This window comes from Pecten maximus, chromosome 9, assembly GCF_902652985.1.
Source record: "Pecten maximus chromosome 9, xPecMax1.1, whole genome shotgun sequence".
Lineage (NCBI taxonomy): Eukaryota > Metazoa > Mollusca > Bivalvia > Pectinida > Pectinidae > Pecten > Pecten maximus.
Genome location: NC_047023.1, coordinates 20770386 through 20792167, shown reverse-complemented (window position 1 = coordinate 20792167; position 21782 = coordinate 20770386). Strand labels below are relative to the sequence as shown.

At 34.9% G+C, this 21782-nt stretch overlaps 1 protein-coding gene and 1 long non-coding RNA gene across 2 annotated transcripts in view; one reads left to right on the top strand and one right to left on the bottom strand.

The window, feature by feature from the left end:
• Positions 1 to 21782, bottom strand: part of LOC117334499 (sodium/calcium exchanger 1-like) — a 185966-nt gene that overhangs the window by 76082 nt on the left and 88102 nt on the right. The window contains exon 5 of the mRNA XM_033894155.1: positions 2094 to 2854. Within this exon, the coding sequence (XP_033750046.1) occupies positions 2094 to 2819 (726 nt within the window). The 5' untranslated portion in view covers positions 2820 to 2854. The remainder of the gene's footprint in view (positions 1 to 2093; positions 2855 to 21782) is intronic.
• LOC117334500 lies at positions 14488 to 17322 on the top strand. The gene is made up of 3 exons (XR_004534184.1): positions 14488 to 14755; positions 15691 to 15779; positions 15979 to 17322. It is a non-coding gene; the product is annotated as an uncharacterized LOC117334500 (long non-coding RNA).

Here is a 21782-nt window from a genome sequence, read left to right as displayed (position 1 = left end):
TTCAATTTGATACATACACACAACTTATATTATTTTGTGATAATTAAAATTCAATCTTAACACAAAAGTTGTTGTCCTAGTTGAATTTTTTTGTTTTTTTTTTTTTGCGTAATTTTAAATTCTCAACAACAATTCGTAACAAAATTCAAGAAAATCATGCACTTAAGCTAACAGTTCTGCATGGCCTGAATTCAAAGAGATTCCCATTACATACAAACAAGATATAACACTGATTTTTTCTTAAAAGAAATTAGCTGAAAAAATCAAACAAGACAGGAAAATTAAAGGTTTACGACCCTACATGATAATGATCATTAATGATGCATACAGTCACTAATGCAATAGTAGAATGGTAGGTCAGGTTCACCTAGACAAGAGGTATTGTAATGAAGATAGTGCGACACATTTTTAAAACACTCTATATAGTTTTATTTTAGAGGAATTATATTTTGGCTAATTCGCAGGGCTTGAACAGATCACGAATATTAATTACGAGTAATAATATACGACACATGCAAATAGCATTGTGATATGAACTGCTGTGATCTACAACTTCTCCGCCAATATAGTGAACTCCAGTATTGCTAAACTGGTTGTTAAAAATAGAGTGTTATGACAGGTGTACTCATGCAGGTAATCAAAATGATACTAGGCCCAATTCTGTTTTCAGTGAATTAATAAGTTGTTTCAATGTTTGAACAAACTTCACCCCTGTGACTATGAATATGTGTCAAGGTAATTTCTTTTCACAAACTTTGTGGGATTCCATCCCTGGAAATTACCAGCTGAACATGATATTAGGCCTTTTTGGTTTGTGAAAAGATATTGGTTGACTTTTTACTGGGATTCTTACCTGTAATATATCATGTTGTACCATTTAATTGTTATCAAAACTAATTACAAATCAATTCAATTTTCCTTGAGCATTTACCTCATCAAGGTGACATTTTTATTACAGTTAAAAATTCTATGACATTTAAAGTGCTCTAAAATAGACTTTTGGCAAGAAAAATACTGAAGCAGAAGTTTTTCAGTACAGTCAACCTAAAGAGCTTGTAGAACAAATCGATCACAGGCATTTAAAACATATTAAACAAGAGGCCCAGAGGTCCTGTATTGCTTGCCTGATAACAGATTGTATTCTAAATAAGCTTGTTGGCTGAGACTGCCACACCTAGGCTAAAGTGATGAGTTTTTCTCGTCTACCACTATGTATTCAGTTTATTTAATTATAAGAAAGGGATCTTAACCATTTCCATGTTATTATCCTGGGATTCACTTAAAGGGGAAGTGACACTACCACTATGAGATCCAATTCTGGCTGAATATTCATTTCCCAGGAATTTGTATATACTCATTTCACTAGAATACAGAGACAGGATCCAATACTGCAGCCAATTCTTTTCCTATATCATGACCTGAGTATATCTCTTCATTTGAAATTTTGTTCAGAAGCAGTTGTTGACAGATGCATGCAGACAATAGACACTGTGCGCAGTATAGTCTATAAGGCCCTTTCAAAAGTATATTTTTGTAAACTTGTCCAAAATACAAAGGAATGTTATGCCTATACAATATATCAGGCTGCATTGTGAATATTTTATAAGGAATTCTTATATATACCGTAAATCACCAGAATCTCAGCATGGACGCCTTACTTAAGAGCCTATCCCAGTATTGGCTATATTCCTTGTATTCCTCATTTTCATAGATAGTGATATCTACATTGAGCTTTTAATCCAGGAAGCCACACTGTATATTTATGCCAGTCTTTTTTTTATATTACATGTTATCAAAATTGCCATTTAGTGTTTACTGGACAGTTTCTGGTTCAATTCCTGTATTTTGCAGAAACACTCTATCATCATCCATTTGATTTATTTACAGTTATACACATTTTAAAATATACTTTTCAAATCACCTTTGATCACAGATATCAACTGGCAGTACTGTAATGAAGTATGTCAATTGCAGATTTTAGATTTGATTTGATGAATTCATAATAACAATAAAATTTCTCATGTTCATAATGAAATAAGTTCCTTGAAACAATAGCAAAAAGTAACGATAATGAGATGATAAAAAGTCCTTACCTCATCAGATGGGTCTTCTTCCGATGTGATTTTCTTTTTCTTGCACCACCAGCCGCTATCCTGACAGTATGCCACAATGACAAATAAGGGCATGTAGCCGAGGGTGACCCATGCCTCCCATGGATCTATGACTCCGGGGGTAATATACTGAACTACTAGTAACATCCATATATAGGCCCAGAGGGACCACGCTGCTGTTAATATGAACACACCGAACTCTCGGATATTTTTCACAGAAGGAGAAGGAACACTTACTATACATATACTAGTAATTATGAGTAGATTAAAAGCAGCACTTCCTATAATTGTAAAAGTTCCTAAAGAATCCTCAATATTTTGAACTCCTAAATTCTTTGCTGTTTCAATAACAGCTAATAATATTTCCGGTGCACTACTTCCGAGCGCCATGAGTGTTAAGTTGGCAACCGTTTCGTTCCAAATCAGCACCTCCCTTTCCACCTTGACTTGTTTTTCTTCATCCCACGACACTACTTTTTTCTTTTTACTCGTGATCACTTCTATACTTGTCATAAAGATATCCGATGCTATAGCAACGCCCAGAAATATATATGCGATTGCTAGGATATAGAGGAATCCTCGGAGTCCCTTCGACCAGAGATTTTCAGCAGGTAGAAGGATGTAACTTGAACAAGGTTCAGAGCCGTTTTCCACGAACTCGACCACAAAACCATTGCTGTAGTGACTATAGTGGCTGTAGGTCGCCATGGTTGATTTATTACCTCCCCTGATAAACTAGAAACCTGCAAGGAAAGAAAAATTAGATGATAAATAGTCTGTAAAATTCTGCCTATAGATATATGTTGGGTCAGGATAGAACATTTACGCATAATTGCTACATGAACGTCACCTTAAAAAAACATAACTCTGATATCTTATAACATATATTTCCTCAACTGCATTAGTATCAATTAAGCCTTGACTCTTGGGAGTGTGAATGTAAATTCTGAGATTCTATTCCAACAGATGTTTTGATAAAATTCACTTGTATCATGATGTTTATCCCATTACTGAAGCATGTCTCATCATGGATAAACAATGCAGTAAATTTAGCAACACTGCCATAGCATTAGAGTGTATAAAACATCTTGAGGCTTTCCATTTGTCAAATAATGAGCATCATCAGACCGACTTTCTGCAAAGAACTACTTCATTACGATGAGTCTTTAAAAACAGTGTTTTTGATTATTTTTAGACCTGATGAATGGAATTTTTATGAAATAGAATTGGCTTTCGAGAAAATTTAATACTGTAGTTTCACTGTTAAACTAACATAACCAACATATCACTGTGTGGTGTGCTGAGAAAGAAAATCAACATTCCAAGACAGCTAGATCCCTGTAGGATCATTATGGCTAGATGTTTAATTTGTTTCATTTGCATTATTCATTTCAAAATTTACAAAACAATGACATTTACAACAAACCGTCTTTTGTAAAACTGGACACTGAACTTGTCAGAATGATATGACTACAATGAACAACACACGGAAATTCGCCAGGAATTGCGCAAATCCTTCAGACACCAAACCAGCAATTGTTCATAACTGTAGCTAGAATCGTACGCCAACACTTAACATTTGCTAGCTTGCTCTGACAAAAGAAAAATTGATTAAAAAACTAAAACCAGTGGAGAAAACAAAGAGTATTAATACGGATCCGACAGCTGACTATGAGAACTTCCATCAAACACTGCCAGCCTATAAACATTTTCATCAAACACAGACAGCATGTCAACACTTCCATTAAACATAGACAGCATGTCAACACTTCCATCAAACACTGACAGCCTATAAACACTTCCATTAAACATTGACGGCATGTCAACACTTCCATCAAACATTAACAGCATGTCAACACTTCAAACATTGACAGCATGTGAACACTTCCATCAAACATTAACAGCATGTCAACACTTCAAACATTGACAGCATGTTAACACTTCAAACATTGACAGCATGTCAACATTTCCATCAAACATTGACAGCATGTGAACACTTCCATCACTGACAGCATGTCAACACTTCAAACACAGACAGCATGTCAACACTTCCATCAAACATTGACAGCATGTGAACACTTCCATCAAACATTGACAGCATGTCAACACTTCAAACACAGACAGCATGTCAACACTTCCATCAAACACTGACAGCCTATAAACACTTCCATCAAACATTGACAGCATGTCAACACTTCAAACACTGACAGCATGTCAACACTTCCATCAAACATTGACGGCATGTGAACACTTCCATCAGTGACAGCATGTGAACACTTCCATCAAACATTGACAGCATGTGAACACTTCCATCAGTGACAGACAGCATGTGAACACTTCCAACAAACACTGACAACATGTGAAAACTTCAAACACTGACAGCATTTCAATAGCTCCATCAACAGCCTTTGAACACTTCCATCAAACACAGACAGCATGTGAACACTTCCATCAAACACTGACAGCATGTGAACACTTCCAACAAACATTGACAGCATGTCAACACTTCCATCAAACACTGATAGCCTATAAACACTTCCATCAAATATTGATAGTTGTCTATGAACACTTCCATTTTAACACACATAGCTGTCTGTGAACAATTTCATCAAATGCATGGCATTCTGTGAATACCTTCATCAAACACTGACAGCCTGTGAACACTTTCATCAAAAATTGATATTCTGTGAAAACTTAAAAAAAAAAAAAAAAAAATGAAAATCAAGCAGAGACAGTTTAGACCTGCTATGTTTTCCATCATGATTTGACCAACTGATTACTTCCCTGTCACTAATATACAGTCAGTGAGGTATAAAATCCACATTATTCTGACAGGTACACATCCCACATTATCAATGACTGGTGACGTGATACCTCAAACACAGAACCTGTTCCACCCTACCGAGCAGTGACATCCAGTAAGTGTTCTCGCTAAGATAAAAATGCCATCATTCGCTCTCTTTTTTCATCTCTACTAGCCATACAAATACTTCAAAAGTCTCTCTTCTATACCATGATAGAGCCTATTGTGGCAGCTGACACAAGCAAAGTCCATTGGTCAACTTTTGCTTATGGGTTCATGAAAATGTCCTTGACCATTTTGGTACTCACCAATCCTCAGACATAGTGGCCTTTCTGCTATTGTTGCATGTTGAAAGTGGCCACCCGTACAGAGTTAATGCCTTACTGTAACTAAGGCAACATGTCCTGTCACCCTAACAATGGACCAACAGCTACCAACTTGGAGGATAACAATCAAAACATGAAAACCATAATCAATAATTCCACTTTTATTTGAAGAACCGATTCAAAGGTAAGCTGCCATCTATCCAGAGGTGTAAAATACCTGGCCAAGATATTTATTCAATTGTGTTTATTTATGTTATAGAACAACAAAAGTGTTACATACACTTTTGAGAACATTGAGATCTATGTGTATTTAGTACTTGGTAAATTATTTAGTAGAAACTAGGACATTACAGACAAGCTGTACTGAATACACAGTAAAACAAACGTGACCACTAAACACACAGACGTCACAATCAATATAGGCACAGGGTATGTTTGGTCAAAACCACACTTACAACATTTTTATAGAAATATCTATTGAGTTTTATGAAAAAGCGATTGTTCATTGTTGACACGTAAGTGTTATCCATCACCATGGACGATGGAACCCAACACAAACTTACAGCACAAACTCAATTGGAAAAATATTGAGAACAAATGAATTTATTCGTGAACAAAATATGTAAGATATGGAACTTTTTTTGTGATTGATACAATAGAGTTCAAATGGCTTGGATGGGTTTGAAGATGGCTGTCAATATTGTCCTAAAAAGGCTGTCATTGAGAATACACATCCCAACTTTCTAGTGATAATAGTATCTTTGTGGTATGCTTGAGTAAATATTTTAGTATAACAATGATATTGAATACAAATATTATAGCTTTGTACTACTGCTTCTGCTGCAGAGGTCGTATAAAAGGGTTCAACAAAGCAAAGCTGAATAGCTAGTAGTTACATCATGTACTTCTGCTATAGAGGTCAAAGGTCACAGCAGGGCAGTACTGTGGTTAAGTTAGTATTATTTAATGAACTTTTGCTGTAGAGGTCAAAGGTCACATTATATAACAGTTCTGTATTTAATGATAGCATTCAGGTAAAGAAGTGTAACCGTAGAGGTCAAAGGTCGCACTATACTGCCGTGCTTCAATTAGTTGGTAGCATTTCATGTAGTTCCTCTGTAGAGGTCAAAGGTCTTCTCCATTATCTCTGTAACAGGTGATAGGGTTCTGGTAATGAGGTAAAGGTTGTGGTCTTATAATCATATAGATTAACTTCAGAATCAGGTATTCTATCACATTTATGTAAATTATTTGTTTACAAAATAATCCGTAAAACATTGTTCTTATTATTTGGTAAAGATAATGTTCTTAGAATCAAGTAATTTGAAAATACCTTGTTCAAAAATTCAAACTTATTTATGCTATCAAGTTAAGTAAATGTTGTCTTTTTTAATACCAGAATTATAAGTCTGTAACAGTGTCCTCACATCTAGCCATATAACTGTAACCATTCACCACATTTTGCTGCTAAAAATCAGGCAAACTTCAAATTAGAAAATTACAGGTGTAAATTATGTCATTTGTTTTATATTATAATGTATTTTAGCCTAGTAAATCTATAACTATGTTATAAAAAAACTCCAATGTACAATGCACTATGAGCTTGTTAACCTATTAACTTATAATTGGTTACAAGAATACAACTACATGACTGACTTCAAAACATTTATCTTTGTTTTGGAGCATGCAATAACTTCTGAATGTTTAATAAAATTGTACAAGTGCGTCACTCTGTGAGTGATTAAACAAGTTAAAGAGATGAGCCAAAATATAAGGTATCAAATCATTGTTTTATGAAATAAAATATGTACATCTCTGAACAATACCTTGTGCAAAGGTCACGGCCCATAAAGTTTGAATCGCCAGCCCAAATAGCTAGAGAGGACATGGAGGTGTTGGAACATTGGTGTATTATAGGGCTGGTTAACCAGGATCCCCTAGTTACAACCCACACTATACACAAAGGACCACTGCACATTTAAACGGCAGTGTTTAAAGAGCTGGGTTGTAAGATACCCATACATAAGGAGCACATGCTTGTTAATGTTTAAAGTGTTTTTAAAGTCAGCAGAAGGTCAAATAGGTGAACATTTGTATTCTTTGAGAGGGGTTAACTGTGTAGTTTATAATTGTCTGCCCCATACAGAGGCCTTGGTCTATAGCAATACACAATCACAAGTCATTATATATAACTGATTATAAAGAACGGATCAAACACTCACAGATGTTACTATGTGTGTGAATCACCATACACATGGCTATAAATACTACTCAATACATGACTTCTCATCAGTATGTTGTGTTACCTTGACTGCATAACAATCTGTTTAATTAATTATAAACATAACTGATTGCATAACCAATCAGTCCTTTCTATTTTAATATTAGATATATAAATGAATTTTTTTATAAAATTTTCTATCAAAATTAAATTCTTTATAGAGTTTCCTTTCAAAATCAAATTCATTTACAGAATTTTCTTTCAAAATTAAATTCTTCTATAGAATTTTCTTTCAAAATTAAATCTTTTAATAGAATTTTCTCAAGAGTGATATAGGTGAAAAGAATTCACTGTTAATTTATTTACACAACTTAAGATAGTGTAATTCATTGTAATCTATAGAAGTACACCCATTACAGTAGCGTGTCCGTATTGTATTACTACAGTACAGTGTGTTTTTGATCTCTAATCCACTCAGGCAGTTTAGGCAAGATTTTTGTTTTCAAATTAAAAAAAAATTGTAACACAGTACTTACAAGTTAAGGACGAACTTCAAAACACTTAAAAATGTAGGATAAACTTTAAATCTGTTTACTTATTGAAATACACGGTTACCCCATTCCCTTCCACAAGATAATTCTGGCACAGCATTACTTCATGGGATAATTTGATATTATGTTGATATGCTGGATTTGTACTAGCTGTGATGCATGTGTTTGGGTAGTCATGATAGCTATAAGGCATGTATAATTTGGGAAAGTCATTAGTGCGGAGTGTTTTGGGCTAGCAAACATATAACAGGTCAGACGCCAATGTAGAAATTTGGGTATTAAGTGAGATATACTACTAAAGGGAAGCAACTCTTTAAAATTTATTAGGTAATCATAGGTAATTAAATACTCTGAGATGTCACTTAGATTAAAAATAAAATGAAGAAAAATGTCTGACTTCCATCTTAAAACCAAGTGTTAAAGCTATATTATTATAACTGTGTTGTTGAGTAGTATTTTCACTATTGCATCCTATTCTTAGGCAATAAATAAAACAATGACATAACAAAATTAGGGAGGGGGGGGGGGGGGGGGGGGGGGGGGGGAATTGGCAAGTAAAAAGGGGACAATTCGCTATATTAATTAACAATTTGTGGTATTATTCTGATACTGCTACATGAACAAGTCTGGTACACTGTTAATAATTAACTTATATAAATCATCTGTTACCCTGTGATGTAACTGTCGACATAAATGAATTTGTTTCGCAGCATATCACTTTTCTATCCATTTCATTAGGAGCCTAGATAATTAACCTTAAGCTAGGGTAAAACAACTGCTGGCAAGTCGCAAACTCAGGTGTTTATGAAACTGAGGACATAATCAACATCTTCACAGTCATACAAGAGCTCTACCATACAAAAGTACAAACTATACAACACTGTTATTAGTACCTCTACCACAGAGTTCTGTCTTAAACGAGTTGAAGTCTGCAATTACAGACACATTCAATTAGGTGTCAATCAATAGATAGTTTTGTTCTATGGAGGCTAGTGAAATAAAGCAGCCATATTCTGGAGGAGCATGCCATAAACTCACTTACTTTCATTAATACAATGAGGTCAACATTCTAAACCTATTTCTTACTCCGGATCATAAAAGAATTTAGAGAAGCAATGTGAAGGTCTGACACTCAAATCAGAACGTGCCTCTTCCTTACATATACACAATGAAAGTATGGACTATTCTACCAAATTATGACTTTTTGATAGAGAATCATTTATTTTTCATCATTTCTAAAATTTCTGCTTAATTCTCAGGCCCATTTAACCAACACAAGCATCAACACACATCTGCAGAATCCCTACGTGTTGGACTATAGCTGCCTACACTGAAATCACCATCTTAATCTACAATAGGAAGAACAGGAAAATATTGTTTACTTCAAGCTTTCAAAACAAATGGAGATCCAAAGCATTAAATGGGGAAAATGAAAAAAAGATATGGGATATAAAAATGACATAGATTTCAATATCCATGACCGAGATAACACTGGACATCACCCCTCCTCGAAGGCCATGGTGATCCAGATGTATGATAGATACCATACAAATAGAAGGTTCAATAGAAATGAACAAGTACATGCATACATCACATCAATTAACCTTACAGGTTTCCAAAAAATGGTTAAAACTTACGAAGGACTTGCTGTCTGATGAAAATGTGAATGAACAAATAATAATAATGAAAAAAAAAAAATCCAGCTAACACTCTTTGCATGACATTTACATCAAAGTTATGAAATTCATAATGAAACTTCTGACTTTGCAGTTGAAATCTGAATGTGAATAAAATTGCAGGAAACTTATGAAAAAAAAACAAAAAAACAACCCCATCTCATAATAGGTCTGCCGAGACCTATTGTTTTACCTTGAAGGGAGGCAGCAATGTTACTGGGACCAGTTTGTGACCTTAAATTTAGCTGGGCCTATATAACTTTGCCTGTGTAAGGAAATATCTGTAAGCAAAACTTAATTTGGAAGTCCAGGCAACCAAATTCATTTTCTTGCTATCATACGATTCAACTAATATTCTTAATGACCAAATTTTGAATTTGGACATTACGCCCTATCGGAACCTTTTTTTTTAAGAAACGTATATCTGTAACATGTTCTTTACAATGGCACTAAGCTGATGACCTTTGTACTTGCAATAATGTTTTAAGATCAGTATTAAATACCAGTAAAAGCTTTCAGACCTAATTAGACCATGGAAATTAAGACAGATCTTCCGAACATAACAGTGCAAGCGAGCTACTGATGAAACCAAACTTTAACCTTAAAATGAAGCTTTGCGTTTAACACCAATCTCTTTCTTCGCAAGTAAGCTAGTATTCAAAGACCTTATTTTGTTGTATTGAAGCTTTGACAAAAAGTTGCAGATTCTGAACCTTGTGATGAAACTTTGTCATTGATACCTAAATTTGACCTTTGAATTTGAAACTATGTCTATGGTAGATAACTTTCTCTAGGATATCTAAGATACCAAACTATCTGCAATCCTCAACATACAATGAAGTTCTAGCTTAAATTTGAATGAAGCTTAATCTTTGAGACCAATCTGAAATATCACGGCAATTGATAATCATATTTTCCTATTTTGAAATGAAAATACAAACTTTTCCCTGTATGTTTACTAGCTGGTATCTACATGCTAGCACTAATTTGGTACAGTAAACTTAGAACTTACCTTCACTTTTTAAGAAACCACGGTCTTGGTACACTAATTCTAAATTGTTTGGTAGCACTGTGATATGATTACAATTCTGCTGAAGTCACTTCCTAATTTGGTGAAGGTGATCTGTGTTAGAATGGTATCCACATGTCATAGAATAACATATTATAATGTAAAGTCAAACGCAGCATCTACAGCAAAGCTAGCACTTGTACACAGGTCAAAAAGGTTGTAAATCAACTTGTCCCGACACAAAGAGGATAAGTACAGGATCCTACTACGTCTTGAAGTTTCATTCTTATTTTTGAATACCCTGATCACACTTTTGTCCTCGGCCTGTGTCTTCCCTGTTGTGAGAATCGTTTCCATGGCCATGCTGTCCCCACCACACAACACACCATCCTTTATAGACACAGTTTAATTATTACCTTGACAATTGATATCCTTATTAGCACTGTTTACTTTAAATAGACTATTCACACATCCCCATGGCAATTAGCCGAATCTAGTTCAAGAATATTTGAGGAAATTTAAGGCTACATCATTGAATCAATATTTTATGTATTCTTCACTAATTGGTAAGTTTTCACATAGCCGGAAGACAGTCATGAATTTTGACAGCTATTGACAAAGCTTTCCAATGAAACTATCATTCATTATGGCGTTATGTACGGTACGATCTGGTTCAGCTTAAACAGACTCCCCGCCAATATTGAGCCAAAGAGACTGCAGAGCCAACACTATATTGGTAAAACAATGTAAACGGACCATAAAATGTTTCTAATATTCATGCTAATACACACAAGGACATATGCATACATAATTATGTGCTTCAATCAGTAACTGGCTATGAGACGATGGAGTTGGTCGATAAAATACAATATTTCTCATGCTTCTAAATCCACTGCTTACACTTATCTGCATATTACATCATAAATCCACTGCTTACACTTATCTGCATATTACATCATAGATGTATTGATACTGTAGCTTATTATAAACGAGTATACATGTATTGGAACTAAAGTAAACAAAAATAAATATATATGGATTTTTACAGCCCATATAATGTAGTTACCGTTGTTAATACAACACCATCCTACAGACTTTAATATGGCTCTTATGTATGAATAGACTTAAGAGTATATTGACCGTCAATTACATCTTTTACAAAGAAATTAATTCCAAAATTATCTCTGGCTGTTTACATCTGTACCCTATCACAAACATCTAAATGAATTGGAAATACAAGTTTTGAATAATAATGAGAACCAGGATTAATGAGTAATTTTGCTAGAAGAATAACTTTACTTTGCCAGAAGAATACCTTTACTTTGCTAGAAGAATACCTTTACTTTGCCAGAGGTATACCTTTACTGTGCCAGAAGAATGCCTTTACTTTGCCAGAAGAATACCTTTACTTTGCCAGAAGAATACCTTTACTTTGCCAGAAGAATACCTTTACCCTGCCAGAAGAATACCTTTACTTTGCCAGAAGAATACCTTTACTGTGCCAGAAGAATGCCTTTACTGTGCCAGAAGAATACCTTTACTGTGCTAGAAGAATGCCTTTACTTTGCCAGAGGTATACCTTTACCCTGCCAGAAGAATACCTTTACTTTGCCAGAAGAATACCTTTACTTTGCCAGAAGAATACCTTTACTTTGCCAGAGGTATACCTTTACTGTGCTAGAAGAATGCCTTTACTTTACCAGAAGAATACCTTTACTTTGCCAGAAAAATACCTTTACTTTGCCAGAAGAATACCTTTACTGTGCTAGAAGAATGCCTTTACTTTGCAAGAGGTATACCTTTACCCTGCCAGAAGAATACCTTTACTTTGCCAGAAGGTATACCTTTACTTTGCCAGAAGAATATCTTTACTTTGCCAGAAGAATATCTTTTCTTTGCTAGAAGAATATCTTTACTTTGCCAGAAGAATACCTTTACTTTGCAAGAAGAATACCTTTACTTTGCAAGAAGAATACCTTTACTTTGCCAGAAGAATACCTTTACTTTGCAAGAAGAATACCTTTACTTTGCCAGAAGAATATCTTTACTTTGCTAGAAGAATACCTTTACTTTGCAAGAAGAATACCTTTACCTTGCCAGAACAATACCTTTATTTTGCCAGAAGAATACCTTTACTTTGCCAGAAGAATACCTTTACTTTGCCAGAAGAATACCTTTACTTTGCCAGAAGAATACCTTTCCATACTGAAATTTTCAATCAGATAAGGACCCAATGATTATATATAAAAAAAAAATCTGAGTATTTTTCCTGACCCCTCCTCTGCTAAATTTAGCTTTTCCTTTTTCCTCTGATACTCATTTTGGTAATTCAAAATGGATGATTGATAGTAGGAGACTGACAGAGTGGAATGACATAACTGTTTACTAACATGCATCAACAAGCACCCCAAGTGACTTTCATTAGTCAACCATACACAAGCTATAAAACAGCAACAATCAATTGTTTCAACAATGTTATGAATATCAATGAAATTGCCACTATCTGTTTCAGATACACCATTGGAGGTTGCTGCTCAAAAGCATTATATAGTATGCACACATAAAGGATAATTTACAGCTACCATACAGGATACATGGGGATCTGCTTGACTAGACAAAACAATTATCACAGTGTTGTGAATAACTGATCATATTAACTTTGACAAACTTCTCACTATTAGGGGGCTGCAATAACTCAGTCAGTTAGAGCGCTGGCCATGTAACTCCAGGTGAAGATCGAAGCTGAGGTGTGTGGTTCAACACTCCCTATCTGTGTAGGTATGTGTTTCACGGAAAGCTGAAAAACAGGCCAGTCTGTGCTGTCTTGGTTGTGGCCTTGGGCAAGACACTTAACCCTTATTGTTCTGGTTGGCATGCAATGGGCTTCCAGTATGTTTTTCAGTGTGGTAGTCACCAACTACTACAAGGTGACCCTGCCTCAAAATGACCCTGGCTGATCACAGGGCAATGCAAACAAACAGTCTCACAATAAGAATTTAACTGACATTAAATTTTACGACTATACAGTTATAGTGTGAACACATAGCCAGCAAAAGGTTATTGCCCCAGCTCAAATAACCTGGTATAATTACGATGAACATCGGGATAAGGTCTTTGTTGGAATTTTTATGCCAACCACACCATGTAACTATATTAGACAATTTCAAACACTCTAGCTATATCTACCGAAATTAAATGAATACACATTCACAAATTAACTCAAAACTTTTTCGTTACCAAAAAAACAAGATAGCTATACTCTTCTTGTTACCTGTACACGTATTGTTACCTGTACACGTAATGTTACCTGTACACGTACTGTTACCTGTACACGTATTGTTACCTGTACACATATTGTTACCTGTACACGTATTGTTACCTGTACATGTATTGTTACCTGTACACGTATTGTTACCTGTACACGTATTGTTACCTGTACATGTATTGTTACCTGTATACGTATTGTTACCTTAGGCAACACCCTATGTTACATTTCCACACCTATAAATTCTTGAAATACTGGTTTATAATAGCTTTTGTCTTGATCGATGTAATCATACGCCCATGAATTTTAATTACGTCAACACAAGGACAACCTCAGGTAGATACAGATGATGACATCATTTCATCAGCATTATCAGTAGTACTATATATAATCTGATATAATCCGACTGGACAATGGCTACCCAGCTAATTGATTTACAGTATGGGAGTGACTTACTTGATGTACCTTCATTGTTACCTCCATGTCAGTAACATACACTGAAAGAAAAAACTCCTCAAAGTGACGAACTTAGTTAGTCAAGTCCCTGTTGAAGTCCGTCAAACTGTACGCTACGAATCATCCCTATCAGTTTGACAAATCCTCTTGGTCAGTTAATCAGATAACCCCACTTCCGATCTCCAGTGATGTAACACTTCCCGCCACTAAACAGCATCTCTTTGTGTGATCATATTTCACAAGGAGTGACCGCTACTACGTATACGCGCGCAGTCTTTTCAATAGATCAGCACACCCCTCTCTAAAGGAAGCTTATTTCGTCGACGAAGTATACAATGTAAGTATTTTTGTTTGTTCATAACTTGCATATCAATTTGAGTAATGATCTAACTATATATTGAGGCAGGGACACTATTACAACAGCATGTATTGCACACATGGGCTCAGTTTCGAGATTTTGTGTAGATCTAATATCTGACGATAATGGTTATTTCGGTTAATCATACAACTGTATACTGTTTATGCCGCGGAATCATTTTTTAAAAAGATTTAAAATTGTGCTGATGTATTAAAGAACCACGGACTTATTAATTAATAGGACATGTCTAAGTCCTTGCATGGTAGAACTGTTTTTTTACCGATCCACTGTGAAATTGCAGCTGATTAAAATTAGTTTTATTTCTTCTTTATAAATCAACAGACCTCTTATCGAGGTAAAAAAAAACCAGGGAAACTACTATCTCTAAAAATTGTGTATGCTGTGCTAATCTTATTGCTGTAAAACCCGGAAGTTCCAGAGCCAATATGGCTGCACCCATGTCAGACACTGTGTATATATAACATTTAGAGCATATATACTCAGTGTATTCTTCACTAGTACTGCCGATATTGTGTCACGGTACGAGTCAAAATTTGCCTTTGTCATTAATGTGTTATCAATAGAAAAAATAGGCAACATTTTTACATTCAACAAAATATAATGATACGTTTGCAATAGGCACGTGTCTGTATGAAAAAATATATATCTGAAATTTGAACAATGCTGTTACTAGTGATCGTATAGATCGTTTATTTTTGGATAAAATTACACAGCTGGTCAACTGTTTTCTATGTATATATATCGTGGAAAATGAGGTGTAACTGCATAGAAATTGTCAACATCAGTATAAAAATGTAATCAATATATTAATTTACAGTATAAGTGCCTTGTTATGTGTGTATGTTATGTTACCATTCCAGTAGTAAAGGAATACTTATCTTATTGTATTACAGTAGTAAAAAGAAGTGCCTGCTTACGAGGAATTCCATATATTTTCAAGGAAAAGATGTATGTTTTGAAAAGTGTTGAAAGTGACATGCAGGTTAGTGAAGTCTATATTTCATACCTTATAAACAGAAAGTATGTACTAAAATTGACTACTGATCCATTCACACCTTCATGCTGCATTTAGTTGAAACTTTATGTTTTGTAATAGAAACACTTTCAAAAGTGTAAACAACTACAAGATTGTTCATTCATTCATGTAACTTTATATTAAATTATGTTTGTGCTAATTTCAGGAGGACTAAGCAGGGATGAAACTGAAGTACCATGACGTCATGACAATCATGGATGATGACTTTTGTGTTGAAATAGATGGGGAACAAATCATTCAGTGCGATTCTTTAGTGGATTTTTTTTTTTGCAGACTTGTCACCATTATATATGCTTTCAACTAAGCATATCCTAGGAAATGGCCAAACATTCCTCTTCATTCAGAAAGTCATCTTAGGACTACATGATGAATTCGAAGAACTGGACAGAAAGCTCTCGTCGGTGGTGTCCGAAATAACTAGGGCGATGAATGATGTTTTTTGGACTTTATAATAGGCAGAATATCATTTTTAAAGGGATTCTTGAGCGTTAAAAAATGCTCATATTCATCTAGAAACTAGATAACAGTCTGGAAACAGAAAACTTGATCCTGAAAAGAGATACAGGTGGTAATTTTATTTGATCCTGAAGTCTCTACAGGTGGTAGGTTTCTGTGAAGGGCTGAGATTAATTATTGCCTTTTGCTATTTTTAATTAGCTTATATCAAAAATGAAAACAAATCACATTATTGCATACATAAAATCCTGTGTATCTTGGAAAATGAATGACATATTATTATGTTAAATGTTTATGCTGCTATGTGTCCCAAGATGTTGAAAGAGGCACACCTTTGGAATAAAGTTGAATTATCTACATACCAAAGAAAATCACATCTTTTTATTATTCATAGTAATTTGTATATATTATAACTAAGAGATTTTTCAAGACAAACATTTCATGATGATGAAATATTTTCACTAGATCAATTATTAATTTATCAGCTGCAACTTTCTTTTTTCGCCTGATCTTTTACACAAGTGACAGACATTACTTGGTCAATAAGGTGATCTCCCGTGGTTAATAGTGTAATAGTTATTTGTCAAGGTACGATTTCAATAATTTCATCAGAATCAGAACTTATTTAACATCAGTACTTCGTCAAAGTGACATTATTGCTTCGTCAAAGTGACATTGTTACTTCGTCAAAGTGACATACTTACTTCGTCAAAGTGACATCATTACTTCGTCAAAGTGACATCATCACTTCGTCAAAGTGACATACGTACTTCGTCAAAGTGACATCATTACTTCGTCAAAATGACATTGTTACTTCGTCAAACTGACATTGTTACTTCGTCAAAGTGACATATGTACTTCGTCAAACTGACATCATTACTTCGTCAAAGTGACATTGTTACTTCGTCAAAGTGACAAGGATCACATCGTCAAAGTGACGACTTTGGTTCCTCAACTTTACTATTTGACCAGTCATTTTAAGGACAATCAACTTGACGAATTAAATTTGTCAAACTGACAAACTATTTTTTTCAGTGTAGACTCTGTTAAAGTGCCTTACTGGTTTGTTCCCTTGGCATTACAATAGTACATACAGCTAGAATGATATATTTTTATATAATTTAAGAAAAGTAATTATTTAGGCTGCACAAACTGGTATCGATTTAGAAGATAAAGAAGATTTGAAATTGGACAGAAATCCTCAAGAACCTTCTAGTATGTTTCAAGTTACCCCAAGTGCAGTAGAGAGCTCTGTAACATTTAATAAGGATATTTTCTTTTCTTATTTTAGTAAATTATTGACAACACTGCATTTAAACAATAGTAAAATATCAATATTGTTTACTGAACTGTCAAGGTTGTTAGGCACCAAGTTTCCGATGCAGTTAAATACCTTTACTTTTTTGCCAAAGAATCCTTTCCATAGGAATTTTCAAAGAAAGAAAATATATACTAGTATTTTTCCTGACACCCTCCTCTGCTAAATTTAGCTTTCCTTTTCCGATACTCATTTTTGGTAATTCAAAATGGAATGTTAAGTAGGAAACTGACAGAGTGGAATGACATAAAACTGTTTTACTGACATGCATCAACAAGCCCCCAAGTGACTTTCATTGTCAACCAACACGAGCTATAAAACAGCAACAATCAATTGTTTCAACAATGTTATGAATATCAATGAAATTGCCACTATCTGTTTCAGATACACCATTGGAGGTTGCTGCTCAAAAGCATTATATAGTATGCACACATAAAGGATAATTTACAGCTACCATACAGGATACATGGGGATCTGCTTGACTAGACAAAACAATTATCACAGTGTTGTGAATAACTGATCATATTAACTTTGACAAACTTCTCACTATTAGGGGGCTGCAATAACTCAGTCAGTTAGAGCGCTGGCCATGTAACTCCAGGTGAAGATCGAAGCTGAGGTGTGTGGTTCAACACTCCCTATCTGTGTAGGTATGTGTTTCACGGAAAGCTGAAAAACAGGCCAGTCTGTGCTGTCTTGGTTGTGGCCGTGGGCAAGACACTTAACCCTTATTGTTCTGGTTGGCATGCAATGGGCTTCCAGTATGTTTTTCAGTGTGGTAGTCACCAACTACTACAAGGTGACCCTGCCTCAAAATGACCCTGGCTGATCACAGGGCAATGCAAACAAACAGTCTCACAATAAGAATTTAACTGACATTAAATTTTACGACTATACAGTTATAGTGTGAACACATAGCCAGCAAAAGGTTATTGCCCCAGCTCAAATAACCTGGTATAATTACGATGAACATCGGGATAAGGTCTTTGTTGGAATTTTTATGCCAACCACACCATGTAACTATATTAGACAATTTCAAACACTCTAGCTATATCTACCGAAATTAAATGAATACACATTCACAAATTAACTCAAAACTTTTTCGTTACCAAAAAAACAAGATAGCTATACTCTTCTTGTTACCTGTACACGTATTGTTACCTGTACACGTACTGTTACCTGTACACGTATTGTTACCTGTACACATATTGTTACCTGTACACGTATTGTTACCTGTACATGTATTGTTACCTGTACACGTATTGTTACCTGTACACGTATTGTTACCTGTACACATATTGTTACCTTAGGCAACACCCTATGTTACATTTCCACACCTATAAATTCTTGAAATACTGGTTTATAATAGCTTTTGTCTTGATCGATGTAATCATACGCCCATGAATTTTAATTATGTCAACACAAGGACAACCTCAGGTAGATACAGATGATGACATCATTTCATCAGCATTATCAGTAGTACTATATATAATCTGATATAATACGACTGGACAATGGCTACCCAGCTAATTGATTTACAGTATGGGAGTGACTTACATGATGTACCTTCATTGTTACCTCCATGTCAGAGACTCAGTTAAAGTGCCTTACTGGTTTGTTCCCTTGGCATTACAATAGTACATACAGCTAGAATGATATATTTTTATATAATTTAAGAAAAGTAATTATTTAGGCTGCACAAACTGGTATCGATTTGTCATCAAAGCTTATGCTGGACTTCCCAATAAAGAAGATTTGAAATTGGACAGAAATCCTCAAGAACCATTGTTCAATAATAATGTGTTTTAGTTTTTCTAGTATGTTTCAAGTTACCCCAAGTGCAGTAGAGAGCTCTGTAACATTTAATAAGGATATTTTTCTTTTCTTATTTTAGTAAATTATTGACATACACGTGCATTTAAACAATAGTAAAATATCAAAATATATGTTTAACTGAACTGTTCAAGGGTACTGTTAAAGGCCACCAACTGGTTGATAAAATAATTTCAGTCTGAAGCTAAAACTAATAGACAGGGGCTGGCACTAACTGTATGATAATTTGGGATGATTCCCTATCATGTTAATGGCACTGTAGAGGTACATCTGTTTCTTACTACTGACCCAGAAATCTATCTATAGCAGAAGACCAACAGGTGGGCTGGAGGATTGGGGTCTGGTCAGGTATGGAACAGAAATAAGGGCATGAACACCTCACACAGGAAATAACTGTGGTCAGAAAACTTGGAGCTGTTGGAAAGTGATACAGAGCATCCCTTGAAAAAACAGAGATCCTTGAGCCCTCTTCCCCTTCCTGATTAAAATTGTTCAGCCTGGAATGATAATCAGCTTTAATGGATAACAGACCCACCACCCTTTTTAAGTTTCTTTTTACCTCAACAATGAAGATTTTGTTGGCCAGTGAAAACCTATCCTTTACCTTTAATTAATCAAGTAGGCGCTGAAGTCCAAATCCACTCCGTTTTTGTCAACCAAGCGTAACATCCTTCCACACCTAATTGCAACGCAGATTTTGGTGTATAGAGAGCCTCCTCACTTCTGTAAAGTCTCCATGGATTGGTTGGCCGAACAGTCTCATCCTAACATCACTTCTGTAAAGTCTCCATGGATTGGTTGGCCGAACAGTCTCATCCTAACATCACTTCTCTAAAGTCTCCATGGATTGGTTGGCCAAACAGTCTCATCCTAACATCACTTCTCTAAAGTCTCCATGGATTGGTTGGCCAAACAGTCTCATCCTAACACCTTATAGCCTCCGATACATTGGCCTTGGAGTATATCCTCTCATCACCTTACCCTGCCATAGCTGGTCAGAGAGCCCTCTCTTCTAACTGAATGTCAGGGCACTTTACCCCACTATCACTGTACCATATCAGACACAGTTTGACCAATTTCTTCAGTACATTCTGCTATCAGTATCACTACAGTTATGTAGTAAAACAGGGTTTTAAACAGTAGTAACTAGGGGTTTAACAGTAGGGCGTCCTTATCTCTGACAATACAATAAACCAATATAGCCCCATCTAAAGAAACCCTTGAGAATACTTTGGTACACAAAATTACGTACTATCATAACTTGTGTTCTTTGTAATTGTAGGTAAACGTCACTATTGATATACAGAAATATGAAAACAGTGGGCATCCTATCCTAGTATACTGGTTATATGAATGGTAGACAGACAGTGCCAGGCACATAATGTGTCCCTTAAACAACTATTGCAGATGTTCTCCGACAACCTTGTCATTTATTTTCTTTGGAACAGATTCCTTAATAATAGAAAACAGTGTGATGAAATTTACCCCTTGGGTAGATTTTACGTAATACATTTCCAAATACTTGGGGTCTTTTCAAACACTTTTCATAAACAACATATAAACTTCATTCCTAATAACCTTGAAACATATCTTCAATTAAACTGAACAAATAAATCAACTGTTTCCTATTTAAAATATTTTTTATAAATCTTTTACTCTGACAAATATTTTTTTTTTCAATATTAGACCAACAACAGTTCAACCTCGCTACAGATTTAAAATTTAAAAGGATCATTTAGGAAAATATAAAAATAACATATTGGACACGCACAAAAAGTTATGATTTATAAGACACTTCAGTTACATCTGTAATAAGCTAACAAAACTAACAAGCCAGTGTGATTATCCAAATGTACAATAAGTTGAAAGAGCATTATTGACTATTAATGAGAGGAAATTATTTATAAAGAGGGAAAATGTGTTTTTGAATTATTAAAAATTTGTGTGACTTATGAAAGGCAATACCTAGTGATTATATGTATTCACTTTCTCTGATCATGACTGAATGGTGCTTTTTATCACACAATTCTGTGTGTGGGATATGAAGACATCAGCTTTGGTAAATGACCGAGTATTGAATGTATTCGCATTAACCACAGCCTTTGTTAAACCTATATATCATGAAACCGTAACACAGAGGATGTTCCAATGTGAGTTACAAACAATACATCCAGTCTTTAATGCATCAAAATTATATGACAGTAGGTAAACTTTCATGCAATTAGTGAGCCTGATCTTATTCCAAGCCTTGACAGATGACAAAATGACTTTGTATAATTATGCCATATAGACATAAATATATTAAGAATAAACACATGTGGAAAATTCCAATAATCCAGATA